The sequence below is a fragment of the Protopterus annectens genome, chromosome 17.part0 (genome assembly GCF_019279795.1).
Source record: "Protopterus annectens isolate FY-2018-M chromosome 17.part0, PAN1.0, whole genome shotgun sequence".
In the NCBI taxonomy this organism is placed as follows: domain Eukaryota; kingdom Metazoa; phylum Chordata; order Ceratodontiformes; family Protopteridae; genus Protopterus; species Protopterus annectens.
Window position 1 is genome coordinate 790,354,730 of NC_056751.1, and position 22,732 is coordinate 790,377,461.

General features: G+C 43.5%; 1 protein-coding gene across 2 annotated transcripts in view; it reads left to right on the forward strand.

Annotated features, from left to right (window-relative positions):
- LOC122791616 (beta-1,4-galactosyltransferase 3-like) overlaps positions 1-22,732 on the forward strand; it is a 1,219,943-nt gene that overhangs the window by 810,029 nt on the left and 387,182 nt on the right. For both annotated transcript variants that reach the window (XM_044059417.1, XM_044059416.1), the window contains exon 5: positions 5,723-5,913. In XM_044059417.1, the coding sequence (XP_043915352.1) occupies positions 5,723-5,913 (191 nt within the window). The remainder of the gene's footprint in view (positions 1-5,722; positions 5,914-22,732) is intronic.

Below are 22,732 nucleotides of genomic sequence, written 5' to 3' on the forward strand. Positions count from 1 at the left end.
TTAGTGAATAATATGTAATAATACTTAAAAACACTCTCAAGAATACATACAAAAATCTTAAATGGTGAACGCTGAACTAAAAATGTTAGTAATATTAATCATTAAAATTCGTTTGGTTGTACATTTCCAGTTGATCGGACCCCTTTCCTTTGGTTTGGCGTTTTTGGTTTGTGTTTTTGTGGTTCTCAGCCTGGGACTTGAATTATGTTTTGGAAAAACTAACATTACCACCCTTTGAACTTGCTGCTTCAGCAGAACTAAGATACCTCTCTTGGAAGACTGCTTTTCTCCTAGCTATTACCTCAGCCAGAAGGGTTTCAGAACTTCACGCACTGATGGCCATTGAGCCCTTCATCATTTTCCATGCAGGCAGGGTCTCCCTGAGGACTAATCCCTCCTTTATGCCCAAGGTGGTATCTAATGTGACTCTCAACCAGGCCATACATATACCCACTTTCTTTCTTAACCCTCAAAACAAGGGGGAAAGAATTTTGGACTCGCTAGACATTCACAGATAGCTCAGATACTATCTGGACCATACTAAACCCTTCAAGAAAACAGACCAACTACTTGTCAGCTTTGCCCCAGAAGCAGAGGGAAACCCATTTCCAAGCAAACCATTTCCAAATGGATATCACACTGTATCCATTTCTGCTCAGATTACATGGGAACCCATTCTACTAAGGCAGCCTCCACTTCCACAGCATTCCTCAGAGGAGTTCCCACTAGGAACATCGTGGAAGTTGTCACCTGGACTTCTGCTCATACCTTTACCAGTCATTACCACCTACCTCTATTTTCTAAGGCTAGGGCAGAGTTTGCCTCTGCAGTTCTGCAGGGCATGCTGACCCATGCCTAGGTCTCTTCCCCCTAGGAACATCGTGCAAGCTGCCACCTGGACTTCTGTCCATACCTTTACCAAGCATTACCACCTACCTCTATTTTGTAAGGCTAGGGCAGGGTTTGCCTCTGCAGTTCTGCAAGGCATGCTGACCCATGCCTAGGTCTCTTACTAATCCTACCACCCCTCTCCTCAGCCTTGGGAATCCTCCCACAGGTGATGACTGCAACAGTGAAACATGAAGAACATAGTACAGTTGTGTACTCTTACCATAAATAAAACAGCAAAACAGGACGGCGATGCCTGAAGAAAATAAACCACTGGAGTACAACAAGTGATAATAAACATATTCTTCCCCAAGTAGTCTACAGCAGATGTAAAACATAAATTTTAATGACCGAATAAAATGCAGATAATCACTTTCGCATTAAGCTTCATCAGATCTAAAATGCATTTCAAAACTACAGTCTTAAAAGTGCAAAAGCAGTCACAATCAACAAATTCGAACAAAGTGCATCTAGTATTATTAGCTGCCATAGTAACTACAAAAGTATATGTTTAAAACTACAAGCACTCTGTATCACATAAAACCATATATGATGTCTTCTTCTTTCGGCTGCTCCCGTTAGGGGTCGCCACAGCAGATCAACTGTTTCCATTTCCTCCTGTCCTCTGCATCTTGGTCTGTCACACCAACCACCTGCATATCCTCTCTCACCACATCCATAAACCTTATCTTAGGCTTTCCTCTTTTCTTGTTACCTGGCAGCTTCATCCTTAGCATCTTTTTCCCAATATACTCTGCATCCCTCCTCAGCACATGTCCAAACCAACGTAATCTTGCCTCTCTGGCTTTGTCTCCAAACCTTCCAACCTGGGCTGACCCTCTAATATACTTATTCCTAATCCTGTCCATCCTCGTCACACCCAGTGCAAATCTTAACATCTTCAACTCTGACACGTCAAGCTCTGACTCCTGCCTTTTTGTCAATGCCACTGTCTCCAACCCGTATAACATAGATAGTCTCACTACCCTCTTGTAGACCTTCCCTTTCACTCTTACTGGTACTCGTCTGTCACAAATTACTCCTGACACTCTTCTCCACCCACTCCATCCTGCCTGTACTCTCTCCATCACCTCTCTTCCACACTCACCATTACTCTGAACTGTTGATCCCAAGTACTTAAACTCATTCACCTTTGCCACCTATACTCCCTGCATCCTCACCATTCCTCTATCCTTCCTCTCATTCACACACATATATTCTGTCTTAGTCCTGCTGACCTTCATTCCTCTTCTCTCTAGAGCATATCTCCACCTCTCCAGGGTCTCCTCCACCTGTTCCCTACTCTCACTACAGATCACAATGTCATCTGCAAACATCATAGTCCATGGGGACTCCTGTCTGATCTCGTATGTCAACCTGTCCATCACTATTGCAAATAAGAAAAGGCTCAGAGCTGATCCTTGATGTAATCCCACCTCCACCTTAAACACATCCATCACTCCCACCGCAGACCTCACCGCTGTCACACTATCCTCATACATATCTTGTACCACTCTTACATACTTCTCTGACACTCCCGACTTCCCCATACAATACCACAACTCCTCTCTAGGCACCCTGTCATATGCTTTCTCTAAATCCACAAAGACACAATGCAACTCCTTCTGACCTTCTCTGTACTTCTCCATCAACACTCAGAGCAAACATCGCATCTGTAGTGCTCTTTCCTGGCATGAAACCATACTGCTGATCACTAATCATCACCTCCCTTCTTAACCTAACTTCCACTACTCTTTCCCATAACTTCATGCTGTGACTGATGAGTTTAATCCCTCTTTAGTTACTACAGCTCTGCACATCACCCTTATTCTTAAAAATCGGTACCAAAACACTTTTTCTCCATTCCTCAGGCATCCTCTCACTTTCCAAGATTTCATTAAAATCTAGTTAAAAACTCCACTGCCATTTCACCCAAACACCTCCCACTCCACTGCCATTTCACCTAAACACCTCCATGCTTCCACAGGTATGTCATCTGGACCAACAGCCTTTCCGTTCTGCATCCTCTTCATAGCTATCCTTACTTCCTCCTTGCTAATCCACTGCACTTCATGATTCACTATTCGCACATCATCCAACCTTCTCTCCCTCTCATTCCCTTCATTCATCAACCCCTCAGAGTACTCTTTCCATTTGCTCAACACACTCTCTTCGCTTGTGAGTACATTTCCCTCATTATCCTTTATCACCCTTACCTGCTGCACATCTTTACTAGCTCAGTCCCTCTGTCTAACCAATACAGGTCCTTTTCTCCCTCCTTAGTGTCCACCCTTTTATACAACTCTTCATACGCCTTATTTTTAGCCTTCACCACCTCTCTTTGCCATGCACCTCATCTCCTTGTACTCTTGTGTACTTTTTTCATCTCTTTGACAGTCCCACTTCTTCGCCAACCTCTTTCTCTGTATACTCTCTTGTACTTCTTCATGATGTGCAAAATCAAAATAAATGTGAGTATAAACATCTCAAAGAGCATATATATATATATATATATATATATATATATATATATATATATATATATATATATATATATATATATGTGTATTTTTTTTTTTTTTTTTTTTTTTTTAAATGCATAGATACTAAATAATTTACTTTGTTCTGATTTGTTGATTGTGACTGCTGTTGCACTTTTAAGATTATAGTTTTGAAATGCATTTTCGATCTGATGAAGTTTATTCCGAAAGCGCTTATCTGCATTTTATTCTGTTATTAAAATTTGTGTTTTACATCTGCTGTGGACTACTTACCGTAAATGTAGATGTTCGACTGTATTCACTTTTGCAGTCCTGGTTTCCCTCCCGCCCTCCTTTCCCCTTATATCTTCTTTCTTTAGGAAGACATAAGCTTCTCACGGTGGCTTTTAGCCACCAGGACCATTTTACCATATTTCCTTGGGCTTCTGACTGGTTAGGGCAAGAAAAACTGATGTAATGTTGTCAGCTGCCTTGCTTTATAGCACTGACGACCTGACATCAGTCAGCAAGCGACAGCAGCTGACACAGAAAAACATTGACTCTGGCATTCAGGCCAGCCGAGGGCTACCACAGCAGGGATAACCCATAGGTGATGACTGCCACAGTGAATACACTCAAACATCTACATTTATGGTAAGTGTACACAACTGTACTTTCCGATCTCTGCCCTTTGGTCTCACTATAGCCCCCAGAGTGTTTACCAAATGCATGGCAGTAGTCATAGCTTACCTGAGGTGTCTAGGATTCCAGGTGTTTCCATACTTCGACGACTGGCTCCTGACTGCCACCACCGAGCATCTACTAACCAAAGCAAGAGACACCACCATTCATCTATGCTCTGAACTGGGCATTACCATAAATTTCGAAAAATCTGCCTTGTTGCCATCACAGCATGTTACATTCATAGGAGCAGAGTTGAACACAGAAAACGTGGTAGCAAAACTGCCTCACAACAGGGTACAGACACTGCGCCATCAAGTGTCCATCTTGCTCTTGAGAAAGAAAGTACAGGTGAAGTTTGTTCTAAAGGTCTTGGGCACCATTGCAGCTGCTATAACTGTAGTACGTCTAGCACGTCTACATATGAGAGTCCTATAGTGGCTACTCTTCCCTCGGTGGTCTATGCAGGAGCTACCCATGTCCCACAAGATCTTCATAACAGATTCCTGCAAGAAAGACCTGTGCTGGTGGCTTCAATCCACCCAGGTAACTCAGGCAGGCCATTCACTCTCCCCCAACCAGTAGCCACAGTGACCACGGACGCTTCCCAGATTGGGGGGGGGGGCATTATCTGGGAAAGACCGTCCAAGGAACTTGGCAGGAACACAAGTACCACCTGCACATCAATGTCCTAGAGGTGATGCTTCTGGCATTGCAGGCATTCCAGAACTCTTCTGGCATTGCAGGCATTCCAGAACTCTATTCCACCAGGTAGGATTGCAACACAGACTGACAGTATGTCAGTAGTGTGGTATATAAACAAAGTGGAACCAGATCCTACCCCATGTGTCGAGAGGCTCAAAGAGTATGTGGGCAGTCTCTTCTCAAAGATTTCTGGTTGCAGCTCATATTCTGTGGACATCCAAGGTGATAGAGGAGAAATTGAGCAGAGAAATTCTAATGCCTCACGAATGGTCCCTAAAACAGGAGATTGCGAACCACATTTTTCACAAGTGGGGCCAGCCATGAAATGTGATGCTTAGTTTTTGGAAGTTGGCCAGCTGTTAATATCCTCTGAAGGATATAACCCACGTAGCGTAGGCTAGTACAGCAGTGATCATTCAAGCATCTACTGTTATGGCAAGTTTACTTACATAGCTGTACTTTCTTTATAAGACTGGATGCAGTAGAAAAAGGTTCTTTCATAGGAGGCTGTCCCATTAGTAGGCAAGTCCTGTGCTGAAAATATGAAGTGTAAAAGGGATATGAAGAAATAATGCTCCATTGAATGGTAGTAGATGCCTAGAAATACCTCTTGGCATTAAGCAGCAGAGATAAAAACATCAGGAGACTTGCAAGCATGTATGGAATAAGTACACGTAAATATTAGTAAATAAGAAATGAGGACAGATACTAAAGATCGGGGTAGTTTTAGGAGAGATGTACTACCTCAGTAGATATAGTGGGAGCCAGACAGATGTATTTAGACATTGTATACTGTTTGTTTTTTTTTGTTTTGTTTTGAGTTTTTTGCAAGTAATGGCAGTCAGGTTAAAACAGTTGATGTGTCAGCATGTTATTTTAGGCTTCAAAACAGCTCCTGATTGCAGTATTTTATTGTTTTGTTTTTGTTCAAGCTTCTGTTTTATTAATGTATTTATTTCTTGTGGAAGGCTGGAAACTCTACATTTAATCGTGCAAAGCTGCTGAATGTTGGTGTGAAAGAGGCATTAAAAGATGAGGACTGGGACTGCCTTTTTCTTCACGATGTTGACCTGATCCCAGAGAATGACTACAACATGTATGTCTGTGACCCCTGGAATCCCAAGCATGTCTCTGTGGCAATGAATAAGTTTGGATACAGGTTAGTCTGCAGTGTGTGTTTTTTCCCTAATTCTGTTCTAGCATCTACTTGTTTTACACAGTACAGTATTAACCAGCACATTCTGGTCTTGTACTCACTCACATACAGTGTAGTCTTGGCCATCTTGGCTTAGTTGATGCTTGGCACAAGATAGATTCTATTCATCTCCTTTGGCATGAGCCAGGATGCATCTCCACCATGTACTAGTGGTGGTGACAGTGTACTGTAGTTCTGTATGATTTTGGGTCACTGAGGACAGTCGGAGAATGAAGATCCAGCTCTTAGTGAATTCTGTTTGGTGGGGGCAATCAGATGCAACATTTCTTAAGTGATTATGTGAAATGGCACTATGCTTTTTGTGTACATGAGCTTAGGCTGTTACTAATCGTTGTGTTCAGCATTGAGTCAAGCATTTTGTCATTGCTTAACAAAAATTCAGAATGGGAGTCTCTTATTTTTTAGGAAATCATTTAATTGACTTTGTTCATTCTATACTTTTTTGGTATTGCTTAATAAAAGTTCAAATCAAGAATGACGTATTACATAGGAAATGTAATTGACTTTGTTGAACATGTGTAATGTTTCATTGAACATTCAAATTGTCAAGTACTATGATGTGATGTTGTCCATCTTGTCTTTATTCTCAGTGATGGATCAGCTCCGTCCCGGCCTTTACAGAAGCTCAAAGTCCTCAGCCAAGCTCGTGGGCATTTTCACCTACCCATAATACAACTGTTCTATAACCTCAGATCTTGTTTGCTGCACAGCGAAGAGGTTCACGTCTGCAGCACATGTTTCATTGAATCTTCCTCCCTCTACGGGCCAGTTGTCTTCGTCCTCTCAAGTAACCCTTCCACAGAATTGCAGAGACCCCAGGCTTCAGGTTGTCCACCAGGAGACTCCTCCGTCTCCGTCTTAGCTCTGGGCTAAGTATTTCTAACTCTTGAATTATAATTATTATCTTAGACATTTCTTGCTCAGTCTACATTCTTGTGTGCTAGTGTGAGTCTTCCCTACCCAGTTTCAAATCCATTTAAGTTAGAGGGTTACCTCTTGTTGTCTGTTTTAGAGGACAAATTTCTTTCGCTTTCCTTCCCTTCCCTAATCATCCATTTTAGTTGGAGGATAATTTTCTCTCCCTTTCCTTCCCGCCTCTAATTGTCCATTTAAGTTAGAGGACAATGTTTGTGTGTTTTCCAAAAAAAAAAAAGTTTTCTCTTTGTATTTTTCCCCCTTTCTTCTAGTGCTGCTTCAGTGTACTTGTGTGTGAGTTTAAGGTATGTGTTTAATGTACTGTGTCTCAAAAGCAGGAAGGGAAACCTTTAGGTTTCAAAAAGTGTGAAAAATGAGGGAAGAAGGTGCCCCTTAATGATTCTCAGATTCTCAGTGTTTATTGCTTGGGGCCTCTTCATCTCCAAGACAGTTGCTCCATATGTCACGGGTTTAATCAGAGAGCGCTTATGGAACTTTAGAATAAGTTGATTTTAAAGGGTTTATTAAAACCCCCCTTTTTAGAGGCTGTTTCTTCAGAGTCATCAAAATCTCTGGACAAGACTTTAAAAAGGGCATCTTCGGCTCTAAAAGATTCGTCAGAGCCGAGACCAGAAACTCCTTGACTCTCTACTCCACCCCAGTATCTGTGGAGCAGAAGGTCATTCCTGGATCCAAGAGTACATCGGAGCCGACAGAACCTTCGACTCCAATGTCTTCTGTGCCGACTGGGACTCCACGTTGGCGCCAATCACCTTCACTTGAACCAGTGACTTCCTGACTCCCATCACCACTGCTGGCTAAATCTAGGTCCCCATGTCTTCCTACTCAGTCTACTAGGAGCCTATCCAATGAAGACATGGCTATGGTTTTGCAGAGGTTGCCAAAGACTCTGTCCCTGTCCAAACTTCTGTTGGATCCAACCCAAAGGAATCTGATCTGACACAGTCCACCCCCCCCCCCCCCAGAAACTGTTCCTCCTCTGATCCGTCCTTTGGTTTTGGAGCCAGAAGACTCCGATCTCCAGATTGTGTCTGTGTCTGCCCTAGGACCATCTGTTTCCTTGGAGCAGACATTCACCCTGAGCATTTCCCTCCATTCGAAGCAGGACACCTCTAGGAGCTGACATTCCCAGTCGGATCCTTGGAGCCAGCTCTGATCTGTCCGGATCTGACTCTGCCTCTGCCTCTTGGGGCTTCAGCATGAGTGAGTTCTTCTCCTACCTCGGTTTTGGAACTTCTGTCGCCAGTTCCGTGGATGCCTTCAGCTCCGACCATCTCTTTGTCGGATCCAAGGGAGTCCTCGGGGCGGGGGCAGTCTGCCTTCGATGTTATGAGGAGGGTTTTGACTCCTACCAAGTCTGCAGCACATGTTTCATTGAATCTTCCTCCCTCTACGGGCCAGTTGTCTTCGTCCTCTCAAGTAACCCTTCCACAGAATTGCAGAGACCCCAGGCTTCAGGTTGTCCACCAGGAGACTCCTCCGTCTTCTGAAACCTCTCCAGAGCATCCCACTGAGGAGGTCCCTCAGAAGAGAACCTGCAAAAGGAAGCACCTTGACTCCCCAGAGGAGTCTTGTCACATCAGACACTGACCTCGATAAAGCAGAAGGGTCCCCAAGGTCACCTCCTGAAGATATCTCCTTTGGAATTGTTTAAATAGGGAGGTGACTGGCAGTCCAACCCCCCTTCGGCTGAGTCTGTTTACCTGAAGGTCTTTGGGTCTCGCGCTTCCTCCTGTTGGGTGACTCCTCCTTCCGACAAGCTTATGGACTTATTTTCTAGGAAGGCTTGAGAGACACCAGATTCCATAGAGCCTACTCCTGGAAGGCCAACAAAGTTCATTACTGCCCCTAAGGATAAAGGGTTTCTGACTAAAGGAGTTGCAGTTGATGCCATGGGTGTGGGGGTGGGAGTTGCAGTTGATGCCATGGGTGTGGGGGTGGCCACTAAAAAGGAGCTATCTGAGACTAGCTCCTCTATCCATCCTACTAATAAAGACTCTAGGACTATGGATAGATTTGGAAAGTGAGTGTTTTCGTCAGCGTCCTTTGCCCTTCGGTCTCTGAACTACCTTACCCACTTCACTAGGCTACAGAGGAACCTGTTAAATGAACTCATAGACTCCGTCCAAGGAGCTGTAGCTAATGCAGTAGCAGATAGTTAATGCTCAGCTCAACACCCTCAGTTCTGTAGTAAACTCTTCTATGAGGCTCATGTCATATACAGCAGATGGAATGAGTATAGCTGCGGGTTCACGTGTTGCTCTTCAGAGACTGGCCTGGATGTGCCCTTGTGACTTCGCGGAGCCCTTCAAGTCTACCTTTGTTATTGCCCCTTTTGACAGCACCTCTCTTTTTGGGCAGAAAGTGAGGGAAACGCTCACCAGGTGTGAACAAGAAGGCAAGACCTTGTCTGCCATTGGAGTACTTTTTTTGTGCCCATCAGGGTCTTTCCAAAGGGTCAGAGGGGTAGTGGAAAAATGTGGTTCAGAAAATCCCACAGGTCTTTCTAGGACACAAGGTGAAAGTTCCCCCGGGGACAGAGGGGGGAACAGTAATGGTAGATGCTGTCCTCACGGCAGAGGAGGCCCGAATATTCAGGACTCCAGAGAATCTTTCTTTGTAGGACCCTATCAACACTCCCGATTGCTCACCTCTGGAGGCAGTCATTTGTCTCTGCACCAAGAAACCTGCCAAGACATCACAAACAACAGATAGGTGCAGAGTATAATATTCAGGAGATATGGCATTCCCTTCGCCTATCCTGCTCCTATAAGCACATCAGTTCTGGGTGTTCCACCCAGTCCAAAGGAACAGGCAACCTTAGAAATTCAAAAGTTGCTAAACAGAAGAGTCATCCAGCAAGTCCCCGCTGACCAGAAAGGATTCAGAACTTAAGATTCTTTTTAGTTCCAAAGAAAATGGGGGACTGGAGACCCATCTTGGATCTCAGCATTCTAAATAGGTCTGTGAAAAAGAGCAAGTTATTGATGGTAACACTACAATCAATACTTCCACTCTTGGAAAAAGACAGTTGGATGTGCTCCATAGACCTTCAGTATGCATACTACCACATTCTAATTAGCAGGCGATACAGAAGATTTTTATCCTTCCTGCTAGGAGCCAGTCAAGTCCAGTTTCGAGCTGTGCCCTTTGGTTTCACTACAGCCCGCAGTGTGTTTATCAAATGCATGGCATTAGGAGCAGCTCACCTGAGATGCGAAGGATTCTGTGCGTTTCCATAGCTGGATGACTGGCTCATGTCCGCCGCAACCAGTCATCTTCTTCAGAAAGCCAGGGACTTACACCGTTCAACTTTGTTCATCCCTTGGAATCACCATAAATTACAAAAAAATCTGCTCTAGAGCCATGTCAATCCTTGGTTTTCATAGGAACACAAACACAGTCATGTCAGCAAAACTTCCCCAAGAAAGAGTACACAATCTTCGCCGTTATGTAACAATGCTGATCAACAAGAGCAAGGCTTTTGCCAAACTAGTCCTACAGGTTCTAGGAAAATGGCTGCTTCAGTTGTGCTAAAACTAGTAGTTCGACAGTATATAAGAATCCTCCAGTGGCTACTTTCGACACAGTGGTCTTTTTGGGATCTTCCAGTGTCGCACAAGATTATAATCAACTCTTACAAAAGAGACCTTCAGTGGTGGCTCAACTCTCCTGTAGTCTCCCAAGGCTGTCCCTTTCTCCCCCAAGCTACAGTGACTATGGACGCATCCCAGGTAAGGGAGGGCATTATCTGGGAATGCAGTCCAAGGCACTTAGCAAGAACATGAGGCCCATTTGCATGTAAATGTTCTAGAGATGAGAGCAGTGCTCCTAGCATTGCAAGGATTTCAGAACTCTCTCCTCCTAGGTATACTAGCAATTCAGTCAGTGTGTGGTCTGGTATATAAACAAATAAAGGGAAGCCAGATTTTACCCCTTATGTCGAGAAGCCCTGAGAGTCTGGCAACGGGCAGAGGCCTCCAACCGCTTTCTCATGGCAACACATATACCAGGGAAGTCCAACTTCCCTCAGTCAGAAAGTGACAGAAGAGATCTTCTGCAAATGGGGCCAGTCTTGCTGCAATCTCTTTGCGTTACCCATCAAAGCCAAATGCCGCAACTACTTTTCCCTGATCCCCCTGGTGGGGGAGTCACCAAGCGATGCACTTGTTCACGATTGGCCCCCAGAACTTCTTTATGCCTTCCCACCAATACCTCTGATTCCAAATTTCTACAGAAAGCAAGCTTGTTGGAGACCACAGTAATCCTAATTACCCCCTTTTGGCCTCATCAGATATGGTTACTTTTTATCCAGCCTCATGTACAGAAGGGACCATGGATCCTGGACCCAGTTCCGGATCTACTGAAACATCCGTCAGGAGAACTTTATCCCAGCCTACACACTCTCAAACTGACAGCTTGGCTACTCCGCTTCCCATGATAGCCTGGTTTCCTCTGCTTTCTTCTCCATTAATACACATTTTGCTCTCTTCCTACAACTGTACAAGAGTAAATGGCAAAGATTTTGTGGCCTGGTCTAATATTAACCGCGTCTATATTACCCGATCGAACGTTTAGGTTAGGGAATACCCAAATGTCGAACTGGGTAATATCGAAAAATTAAAACAGCGAACGGCCAATTTAATGTAGGGAATGAATTCCCTCGGCCTCATTTTAAACAAAAATGAAGTGAAGGGCTGAGCCCCCACACCTCCCCTAACTAAATATACCAACTTTGAGATCGCTCTACAGTGGGGAAAGGGGCAAAATCCACTTAACAGCCAAGGGAATTCTTTCCCTGCATTAAATTGTCTGTTCGTGGTTTTTTGCTTTCGCTGTTACCAGATCGACGTTTAGGTATTCGCTAACCTAAATGTTTGATCAGGTAATAGGAACCCTCTTAATCACATAGATCCATTCACAGCACCTTTACATTCTATTCTGGAATTTTTAGCCAAATTATTTAGTGAGGGAGCTGCTGTAGCTACTGTTAGGGTTCAATTAGCATCAATTTTTAATTTTCACATAGGAGATAATGGTACCGCTATAATTTCTAACAGACTTTGTAAAGCTTTCCCCAGATGTACTTCCTTGATTTGCCCTCCATACAGAAACCCTATTCCACCTTAGGACTTGAATTTTGTATTGTCAAAGCTTGTTTACCTGCCTTTCGAACCTTCTGCTACATGTGATTTGAAATACTTATCATGGAAAACACTTCTTTTAGTAGCCATAACTTCAGCAAGAAGAGTTTCTGAGTTACAGGCCCTATCCTCTAAGCATCCATACATAATTTTTCATAAAGACACTCTCTCTCTGAGAACAAACACTTCCTTTTTACCTAAGGTGGTTTCGGGAACTACCCTCAACCAGTCTATTGAATTACCAGTATTCTTTCCAAATTTTCAAAACAAAGGAGAGTACACTCTCCACCTTTTAGATGTGATGTCCTGTGAAAATAGAAACGTAATTGTCTATAACAGTTCAAAAAGTCAGATCAGCTCTTTATCTCATATTCAGACATTAGAAAGGCCAACCAGTTTCTATGGTAACAGTATCCAATTGGCTGTCCCAATGTTTATCTTTCATATACAATTCTAGTGAAAAGTCTACCCCTAATCCTATTAGAGCTCCTTCTACCAGGTCAGTTGCTACTTCAGCAGCTTTCCAAGCCAGATTGCCCTTGGACACTGTCTGTGCTGCGGCAACATGGGCTGAGCCACATACCTTTGTTACTCACTACAAGTTGAATTTGGCCTCTAGGAGTAGAGCATCCTTTGGTTCTATGGTTCTGAGGAATATACTCCCATGAGCCACCCAAGAATTAGGTAGCTAGGGACGAGGTCCCATCAGTGAGAATAAAGACGAGATTGACAACATCACATAAAGACATTATGTAACTTACCATAATGTTCCATGTGTGTTGTCCATCTCGTCCTTTATTCTCACAACCCACCCACCAGTCCAACTCCTGGCAGGCCGAGTAGCTCTAATTGGATCTTTATAGGACTCTACAGGCTCTGGGGGTATGTCTTGTGTAATGTGTTGGTTACATATTCTTTGTAATGTATATTTCTAGTCAGTACTGGAGGGCAAACAAGATCTGAGGTTATAGAACAGTTGCATCATGGGTAGGTAGAATGTTCACGAGCTTGGCTGAGGACCTTGAGCTTATGTAAAGGCTGAGAGAGATCTGATCAGACCCATCAGTAAGAATAAAGGATGAGATGGACAACACACATGGAACATTAAAGTAAGTATTTTGTTGAGTTTTTAGTTGATATCTTGAAGTTTTAGATGTCCTTCCATATCACTGTTGCAGTATTCTTCACTTAAGACAGCAGTCAACAAACTTTTTCGATTCTCTGCTCCCTTGCTGAATCCAGGTTTTCCCATGGCGCGCATAAAGTGCATATTTCATTTATTTATTTATTTGACATTTGTTTAACAAGGCTCCCGACTGGACTAGGAGACCTGGGGAGAAAAGCTCAAAAGTGCAATAAAAAGACATTTACCAAAAAAAAAATGTACATTCTGCTTAACAGCATAACACTGATCTACTATGGTTGAGAGGTAAGCAAACCTAATGGCAACCTTATTAACTTTAAGTTTATAAGAGCAATATTTAAAATCTGTCCCTATTATTTGACTCTGTCCAGCATACCTCAACTGTAGAGATTTTTGTATAATGTCCAGATTTTTGCCTCATATCTTTGGTCTTTTTCTCATAAAATTGTTTTCTGGCAAATCACTGGCAGATCATTGAGGTTGAAGTCAGAAAATAATGACAGACAGTTGAGTTTCAAACTTCATATCCTTCAGAAAATTCATGCTAATGCAAAACCTGCATTTCTATCAACTTTCTAAGTTTGTGTTCCTATTTTGTGCCTTTGTACCCCCACTATTTTTGGCTTTGTCCAGATTTCTTGATCTAAGAGGGTGAGAGGTTGTGTGTCCAGTGGTATGGTCCAGACTTACACAGACCTCATTGCTGCTGCTGCCAGGGATCACTCTCACTCTTCACCCCCCCCCCATGAGACACAGACACACACAGAGTCTCTTTTGCATTCATTCGCACACATCGCTCTCAGTCTATTCCGATCTCTCACATAGTCATAGTCACTCCCTCATTCATACCTGCATTCACTCACACATCACTCTTACTCTCCCAATCACACACACACACACACACACACACACACACACACACACACACACACACACACACACACACACACAGTCATTTCCTCATTCATACCTGCATACACTCCTACATCACTCTCTCTCTCTCTCTCTCTCTCTCTCTCTCCTGATCAAACACACACACAGTCACTTCCTCATTCATGCCTGCATTCATTCACACATCACTCACTGTCTGTCACACCCACATGCCACACACCCACTTACGCATTCATTCACACATCGCTCTGTCACACCTACACGCCACACACCCATTAAGCATTCATTCATACATCGCTCTCACTCGCCCAGTCTCACACCCACATGCCACACACCCACTTACGCATTCATTCATACATCCTTCTCACGCTTCTGATCTCACACACACAGTCGCTTCCTCATTCATACCTGCATTCACTCATACATCCCTCTCACTCTTCCAATCTCACACATGCACACACACAGTCACTTCCTCATTCATACACACACACACACACACACGCACGCAGCCACTTCCTCATTCATACCTGCATTCACTCGCACATCGCTCTTACTCTCCCAATCTCACACACACACAGACTCTTTTGCTTTCATGCATGCATTCACTCACACATGCAGACAGACGCACGCACACACACTCATACAGGCATTCACTTACTGACAGCCCGGTTCCAAGTGTTCCACGACCCGGTACTGGTCCGCGGCCTAGTGGATGGGGACCACTGCTATACTTAATGCCAGTTCTGCTAAAAAGCTGCAGTGTAGGTCTAGACTTAGTTCGCCACAAACTAATAAGCTTAGCTGCAAAATAAACCGTAAACTATTCACGGATTATTTTGCAGCTAAGCTTATTAGTTCGTGGCACCCCTGTGAGGAAACCACGGCTCCCCAGGGTGCCGCGGTGCACAATTTGGGAACCCCTGACTTAAGAGATCTCCTGCCAAGGATAGCCCAATGTCTAGCCAGTATGCCAAAGCCTTCAGCTATTGTAGATGCTATACATCACACCTATGCTCCCACACAATATGTAGGGCATAAAGGTAACATACGGACGCAAACACCCGGTGCTTTTTTGCCGCCAGTCCAAATGCCATTATCAAATGTCAGTCTGAATGCCCTTCTGCTGGGCTGGTTACCAATTTTTTTTTTTTTTTTTTCAGACAAGTGCCCAGTTTTTTCTTCCTCCTTTTCTTATTGTTTTTTTTATTTTATTCAAGTTATCAAGAAAGGAAAAATGTCAGTATGGGAAGCAGATTCACCATAAAGACCTTCACAACCAGTGTCTTTTTTTTTTGTTTGGATGCGTCCCATGATCATGCAGTGTTCTATCTGCCAGACATTTGTGCCTAAGACCCTACATAGTTGTCTCTTCTCTTTGTGCATGTACGTTGAGAGTCCGTGTCTTAAGTTGTTGGCTCAGGGTGCTATGGTAGAATCCTCCTGTCCTGAGGGCCAGATCTGTGCTAAAAAAACAAAAAACGTCAAGCCCAATCCAGCTGCTGTCCATCCTCCCCGACATCTCTCTAGAGGCTGGTGAAACCCTGAAGACCATCCGGTGCTTGCTTCGGTCCCTCTGCAGTGACCCAGTTGGAGGCCAGCAAGGATCCAGCTTCTCTCATGTCCTCTGAGGCTTTTTAAATGTATGTATATCTGATGTTAAGGGGGACCCTCTGCTGGTAATATCTGAGGGATCAAGGGGCATTCCTCAGGTGTTAATGAGGGAGGAGATGCCTTCAGTTATTGTAGAGTCACGTCAGGAGTCTGACCGTCCAAGGTTGTTTCGAATGAATGTCCTGCAGAAGAAAAAAACAAAAGGTAAATCACATATTTCACCTGTTGTGAAGAATCCCCAATGTGAATGGCAGGATTTCCCTCAAAGTTTATTTTGATCCTTTGATAGACTTGAATCACCTCAAGGGGTCTGTGTTCCTGCTCACCCCGTCTTTCACTCCAGTCAAGAGGCCTAGGGAATTAGATTCCTCATATGAGATCTAGACTCGGGAAGATTCCCTTGCTTATTCTTCCAAAATCCCTTCCCCCTTGGAATGTGGGTCAAAGGAGGAGGATTCCTTTAGTTCAGACTCCATTTAGGAAGAGCTTTCCTTTGGGGGTACCATTGGCCGCATGATGAACTGTTTTAAATAGGATTGTTCCCAGGTCTTTGATATTAAAAAGGTATTATAAGCCTCCTACAAATGAAGCCTGTTTCTCTTGTTTTAGCTGCCCTTTTTGATATTTTTTCTGCAGCTTCTGTAGCCCCTGGTTTTCGGCCTCCTGCACCAAAAAAAATGGAAAGGTTCTACAAGGTGCCTGAAGAGTGCAAATTTCTTTAAATGCTCTTCTGCTGACCCTTTTGTGGTGCTGGTCTCCAAGACAAGTCATCAAAGTTGTTGCCCTCCACAAAGCTGCTGCCTTCTGATAAGGATAGTGGGCCATGGAAAGGTTGGGCAAGAAAGTTTACACTGCTGCCACCTTGTCCATTAAGGCCATTAACTTCCAGACTCATATGGCCAGGTATGTTTTGGCTGTTCCTTCTCCGGTATCTAAGGTGATTTCTGACTTTCCTGACTCTGAGGGGAAGGCTTTAGCCCTTTCCCTGTTGGGCTCCACTTCACAAGTTGTTCGCCATGCAGTCAAATGTAGCTTCCATCTTCCATCTTCCAGGACTGCTGCCTTTGGTTCAGTTATGAGGCAGTATTCTTGGCTTTGTCTTCAGGTCCGCCTAACAATATAGAGGCAAAACTTCAGCTGCTTCTTTGGATGAAAGTCTTTTTGGATCTGTTGTAGCTGACCCTTAAGTCCCTCCAGGACAAAGGCAAAGCCTTGCAAGAGCTGAAGCATATTTTTGTTTCTCCTATTTCTAAGTTTCATATGAACTGTCTTTCCAAATCTGCCTTTGTTTATAGGCAGTCTTACCCTCCTCCAAAGGGTAAGAAGGGTTCTAGGTGTGTTCCAAGTTTCCTCAGACTCCTGCATCCAAGAAACTTTCTTTTCAAGACCAGCCCTGTTCTGTTTAATGATTTGCTTTCCCCTCCCCTTAGCTGTTTCCCTTGTCTCTCCACCCTTCCCTGTCTTTTCCAAATTGGCTAAGAATCACTTCTGACTCTTGGGTTCTTTGTTATCCATCAAGGATATTTCATGGTTTGGAAGTCCATTCCTCCATTTTCAGGCATTCCTCAACCTCCTCAGGAACAGCTTTCTCATTTTCCAGAGGTTCTTCACACTTGTGGATCAGGGGACCTTTTTAGCCATATCTCTGACACAGGTAGAGAAGGGATTTTATTCTAGAGTGGTTTTGGTCTCAGGAAAGGATATCACATGGAGACCAATTCTGAATATTTTCCGACTAAACACCTTTCTCAAGATTCCTTCCTTTTGGAAGCTATCCTTTCAGACATTGTTTCCTCTCCTACTGCCTCAGGCTTTTCTTATGTCTCTGGATCTCAAGGATGCACACCCTCATCTCCATCCGTCCTTCTTTCAGGAAATTAAGTTTTTATTGTCTCTTACTTGCATTTTCAGTTCTCTGCTTTGCCCTTTGGGTATTCACCAAGTGCATCACTCCTATCATTGCTTTTTGCAGGATTTGAGGTATTTTTCCTTATGTAAATCATCTGCTTATTTGAGCTCCTTCTCCCAGCAGTCTGCTTTATGATCTCCAGTTTACTACTTGCTTATTACACAGTCTGGAAATCACCATAAACTTCCAGAAATCAGTTCTGATGCCTTCCCAGGATTATATTTTCCTCTGATGCAGGCTTCAGACAGTTCCCATGTTGGCATCTTTTCCTGCCCCAAGGCTCTGTCTGTGATAAGCTTTGTCCAGTTCCTTTTTCCACTGGTATCTGTCATGGCCAGGGAATTTCTCAGGGTCTTGGGGGTTCGTGGCTTCCACCATTCCCATGCTGCCTCTCACCTGGCTGCATATGAGGAAACTATGGTTTTACCTCATATCAATGTGGCTTCAACATTACCACCGTCTGAAGATACAGGTGACTTTTCTTCCCTGCCTCAAGTTCGACTTTCATTGGTGGATTCATTAACTCCCTCTCAATCTGTGAATTCCTTTTCAAGCTCCATTTCCCACTCAGGAGCTTTTTACAGACATCTCAGACATGGGGATGGAGTGCTTCCTGTGCCCCCTGAAGGTTCAGGGTCTCTGACCTCCTCATCAGAGGTTAGACCATATCAACATAAAAGAGACGAGGGCTCTGCAAACTTTTCATTCCTTCTTTCAACCTGGGTGTCTCAAAGTTTTCACAGACAATGCCACATGATGCAATATGCCAACAAGCAGGTGGGGACACAAGGTCCTTTCTTTCCAAATTACCTCTTCAGGTTTGGGATCTAGTTATCCAGTATCAAGTGACTCTTCAGACAGTTTACATTCCCTCAGAGCACGTCTAGTGGCAGACTGTCTAAACAGGTCAAGCACACAAGCTCACAAGTGGATGATTCATAGAAATGTGTTCCTGGACATTGCCCGTCGGTGGGGTATTCCTCAGGTAGATCTTTTCGCTTCTCCTGTCAACAGAGAACTTTCTCTTTTCTATTCCAGAGTCCCAAGTCCTCTGGGAAGGGGATGTTTCTTTACGCTCCCTCCCTCTTTCTTTGTTGCCATGCGTTCTGCACAAGATATTAAGCAGGACTCTCCCAAAATCTTGCTGGCAACTTCCTCCTGGCCCAGATAGCATTGGTTCCACCCTTCTTTCTTACTTGGCAGTCACCACACATTACTTCACCGCGTGAATCTTCTCACACAAGGCAAAGGGGTCTCTTATCCATCCTAACCTGGACAGTCTTCAGATGACACTGTGGGTGATAGGGTTTTGATCCCTTTTAGGCACCTTTTTTCTGAGGAAATGCTTTGGGTTCTGTAGAAGGCCAGGAAACACACTACCAGAAAATCATATATGTCACAAGTGAAAAGATTTTCCATCTGGTGCCTCTGTCATCATCGGGTTCTGCCCTCAGTAAAGGTTCCTCTGAATCTCTTATTTGTGTGATCTGCTTCATGTTGGGTTGGCATTTTCTTCAGTTAAAGATCACCTGTCAGCAATTTCTGATTTTGTCCTTGAATTCTCCTCTGGCTTCTAAGTTTGAGGTCAAGCAATTCCTTAAAGGCATTCTTCATATCAAGTCTCCCTGGGAGCCTATTCTGCTTTCTTGGGACCTCAGTTTTGTACTTGAAACATTGACCCAGGCTCCTTTTGACCTGGCTTTCTCAGCTTCCTTACAACATTGTGTGTTGAAGACTGTTCTTTTTTTTTTTTTTTTTTTTTTTTTCCGAACTTCTACCAATTGAGAGTGCCTGAACTTCAGGCTGTCTTGGTTATTCTGCATTTTTTGTTTTCACAGACAGGGTGTCTCTTTGTACTAATCCTTCTTGCATGCTCAAGGTATTTAATGAGCTGTCTCTTAATCAGTCTATCCATCTTCCTTCTTTTTTTTCCCTTCTGTGCATTCTGCTAGTGAGAAGGTTCTTCACACCTTGGATTTGTATAGACAGCTCAGATATAATTTAGACAAAACTAAAGTTATTCCCAAATTTAAGCAGCTTTTTGTTTCTTTTCATCCCAGGGCTTTGGCTGGTTCTAAGCACACCATCTCCTCCTCCTGGATTTCTCAGGCCATTTCTTTCTGTTAATCCTTTCACGGCAAATGTCTGTTCTCATCAGTAAAGGCACACTGTTCTAGGGAAGTTGCTTCCTCTGATGCCTTTTTCAAAGGTCTAGATACCAATTCTATCTTTGATGTTGTTACTTCATCCTCTGTTCATACTTTCACTGAACATTGCAAGTTAGATGCTATTTCCAAGACCAGGGCAGGTTTTGCCAGAGCTATTCTGCATGGTTTTGTCGAGGGTACCTGTGTGCCTTACTCTTCCCAGGCTTCGTGTTGAGCTCTTGTACTCTCACTTAGATGAAGAATACTGCAACAGTGACATGGAAGGATGTAATACAGTTGTGTAAAGTCTTACGATAACAGTAGCTTTCCTTCTCTTCGCTGTTACAATATCTGTTCATTCCCTTGCTCCCCCCCTGTCCTGTTTTTTGTCCCGGGTTGTGTTTCCTCCTGGCCGAGGACCTTTTTTCCTTTTTTTTTTTTTTCTTTGCTTTTCCTTCTGGATGCACATGTTCCTTTCCTTCTGGATGCACATGTTCCTTCTTGTCCCTGAGGGGGGATTCTGTTTCTCCTGGAGCTTTTTCAGTTCTGAGTGCTTGAGTCTGTTTATCACCTTTATGCCCTACTTCTTATATGGGGAGCATACGTGTGACATATGGAGCCTATAAGAAATGAAAGCTTTGGTATACTGGCTGAACTGTTGGGCTATCCTTGGCAGGGAGATCACTTAGGTTTAGAATACTGCAACAGTGAAAAGAAGGACCTCTACTGTTATGATAAGATTTTACACAAGTGTAGTTTCTGTTTCTGTAATGCAACTGCAGAGTTACTGTGTTTGTTACATTTGGAGGTTTGGGGAGCAGTATTCCTCATGTAAATTGCTTTTGTAGTATTTCTTGTTTGTTTGGCAACTTTTGTAGTTGCTAAGATATTTTTCTTCAGCGTATGGACAAGTTAGCTATATGAATGCTGGTGTGGTAATTTGTGTATTGTTGAACAGTGTGCATTCAAGCTGGTTGTTGATGTGTAGTTGTGAGTAGGTTGTCAGGGCAATGTTCATATTTTGTTAATGGGCTAACATTTTGATCTGATGTTGTCAATCTTCATCTGTTCTTGACTTGTGGGTAGTAAGCATCCTGGGATATTGTCAGGACCCATTGATGCAGTGCTTGTAGTTCTGGAGTGCATACAAGACCTGTTCTTTAGTGGTAGTTGGGAGAGAAATGGCAGAAGGTATTTCCTGGGGTGTGTGGGGGGGGGGGGGGACTGAAGGTGATAGGAGATGAAATTGGACTAAATTTATCAGCCAGCAGATTTGCTATGTCCCATGGGTGGTATAGGAAGTTCCATTTACTATTTGTTCAGCACACAGTTGGGTATTCCTTTTAAGGTTCATGCATAACTGAAAAATGCCTTATGATGGTCCTTAGCTTGAGAAGCTATTTTTGCCTCCAAGTTGGCTTTGGTGGACTTGATAATTCCTGAGTTGCGTATTGAGACTGACGAGAGAGGTTTTTTTTTTTTGTTTTGGACATAGCCCTTCACATTTTTGGACAGGATTTTGTTTATTTTATTGTTTATTGTACAACTTGTTTATACTGGGGTCTACTAAGGGGGGTTGTTTTTGGAGTTTGCCCTAAGTTTACTTTGGTTTTGTATTGCTGTTTCTATGCCGTTATTTACATGCCAGTACAGGGTTTCCATAAACACTTCAGCATAGGCCACTGTGTTCTTTGAGTTTAGGGCGCTTGGAATTTAGCTGTGTCATAGCTTAATAGGAAGTAGTTAGCCTTGGAAATGTTCTTAAAGGTTCTGGGGTTTCTTGGGAGTTCAGCCTTTACATTTATTTCAAGGGTGACCACTTTGTGATCTGATATGACCACTGAGGACATTACACAAGGGGGATGGTTTGCACCATTCTGTCATATTTGTGAGTACTAGATCTAGGATAGTTCCTCCCCTAGTAGGTGTGCAGACTAGCTGTTCCAAGGTGTTTACACTGACAAAATCCAGGAATCTTTGAGCCTGCATGTTAGTGGTTGTGTATGTATCCCAGTTTATGGTGGGATAGTTGAAATCGCCCATAAATATGGTGTTGAGCTCAATGGTGAGTGACTCCAGTATGGTCAGGTACTTGATGTAGTTATCCTGGGTCCTAGACTGGGACCTATAGCTAGCAAGGATAGTGATTTGGACAAGGTTAGCTGGACACGGAGTAGCTCAAGCATGTTATATTTTTTGACCAATCTGGAGGTGTGCTTACTTGTTATGTAGATTGTTACACCTCCACCTCTTGTCCCTTCTTGTGTGGTATCAGGTCTGAATGTGTGGAAGGCATTCTAGCCTTGTACTGCCAGGGTGATTTTCACAGTTTTAAACCCTGTCTCAGTAACTGCAGAGATGTCAACACTCTGCATGGCGAGGAGCACTTCCAGGGAGTGGATCTTCTTATTGAGAGTCCTGGCATTGACCAGCAACACCTTTAGTTTATCTTTAGTAGAATTTACTATGTTGGAAGGTTTATCAGATTGGCATTGCGTATTAAAGGCACTGTATTGGTGTATAATGTTTTGGCCAATATGCAAAAACCTAGTGAGGACAGGCGTAGACCATCCCTGGCAGATCCCCGTGGTTTGTTGATCATGTCCTTCCAAGCTGACAAATATTGGACTTCCTTAGAATGACACCAGTAACTATGCCAAGTGTTAAAAGTCAATCATCTTCTGTTTATATCGTGGTATCATCTGTGGAGTAGGTGGAATGTTGCTTAATGCTAGGCTCATACCTGCCTGAGACATGCAGTCTGAAAGCTCTATTTTGTCTCTATCCATATAGTCCAGGGAGGTATGTCTAAGGTCATTTCAACAGCTGTATTGGTACTTATGGTTCAATGTCTTGAGTGCATGTGTGAGCTGGCAGCTCCTTGCCTCAGATAGGCAACCGATGGTGACTGTCTCCTTGCTCAGTCTGGTGAGTGAGACATCACTATGTCTCACAATAGAGTCTCCAGTGGCCAATATAC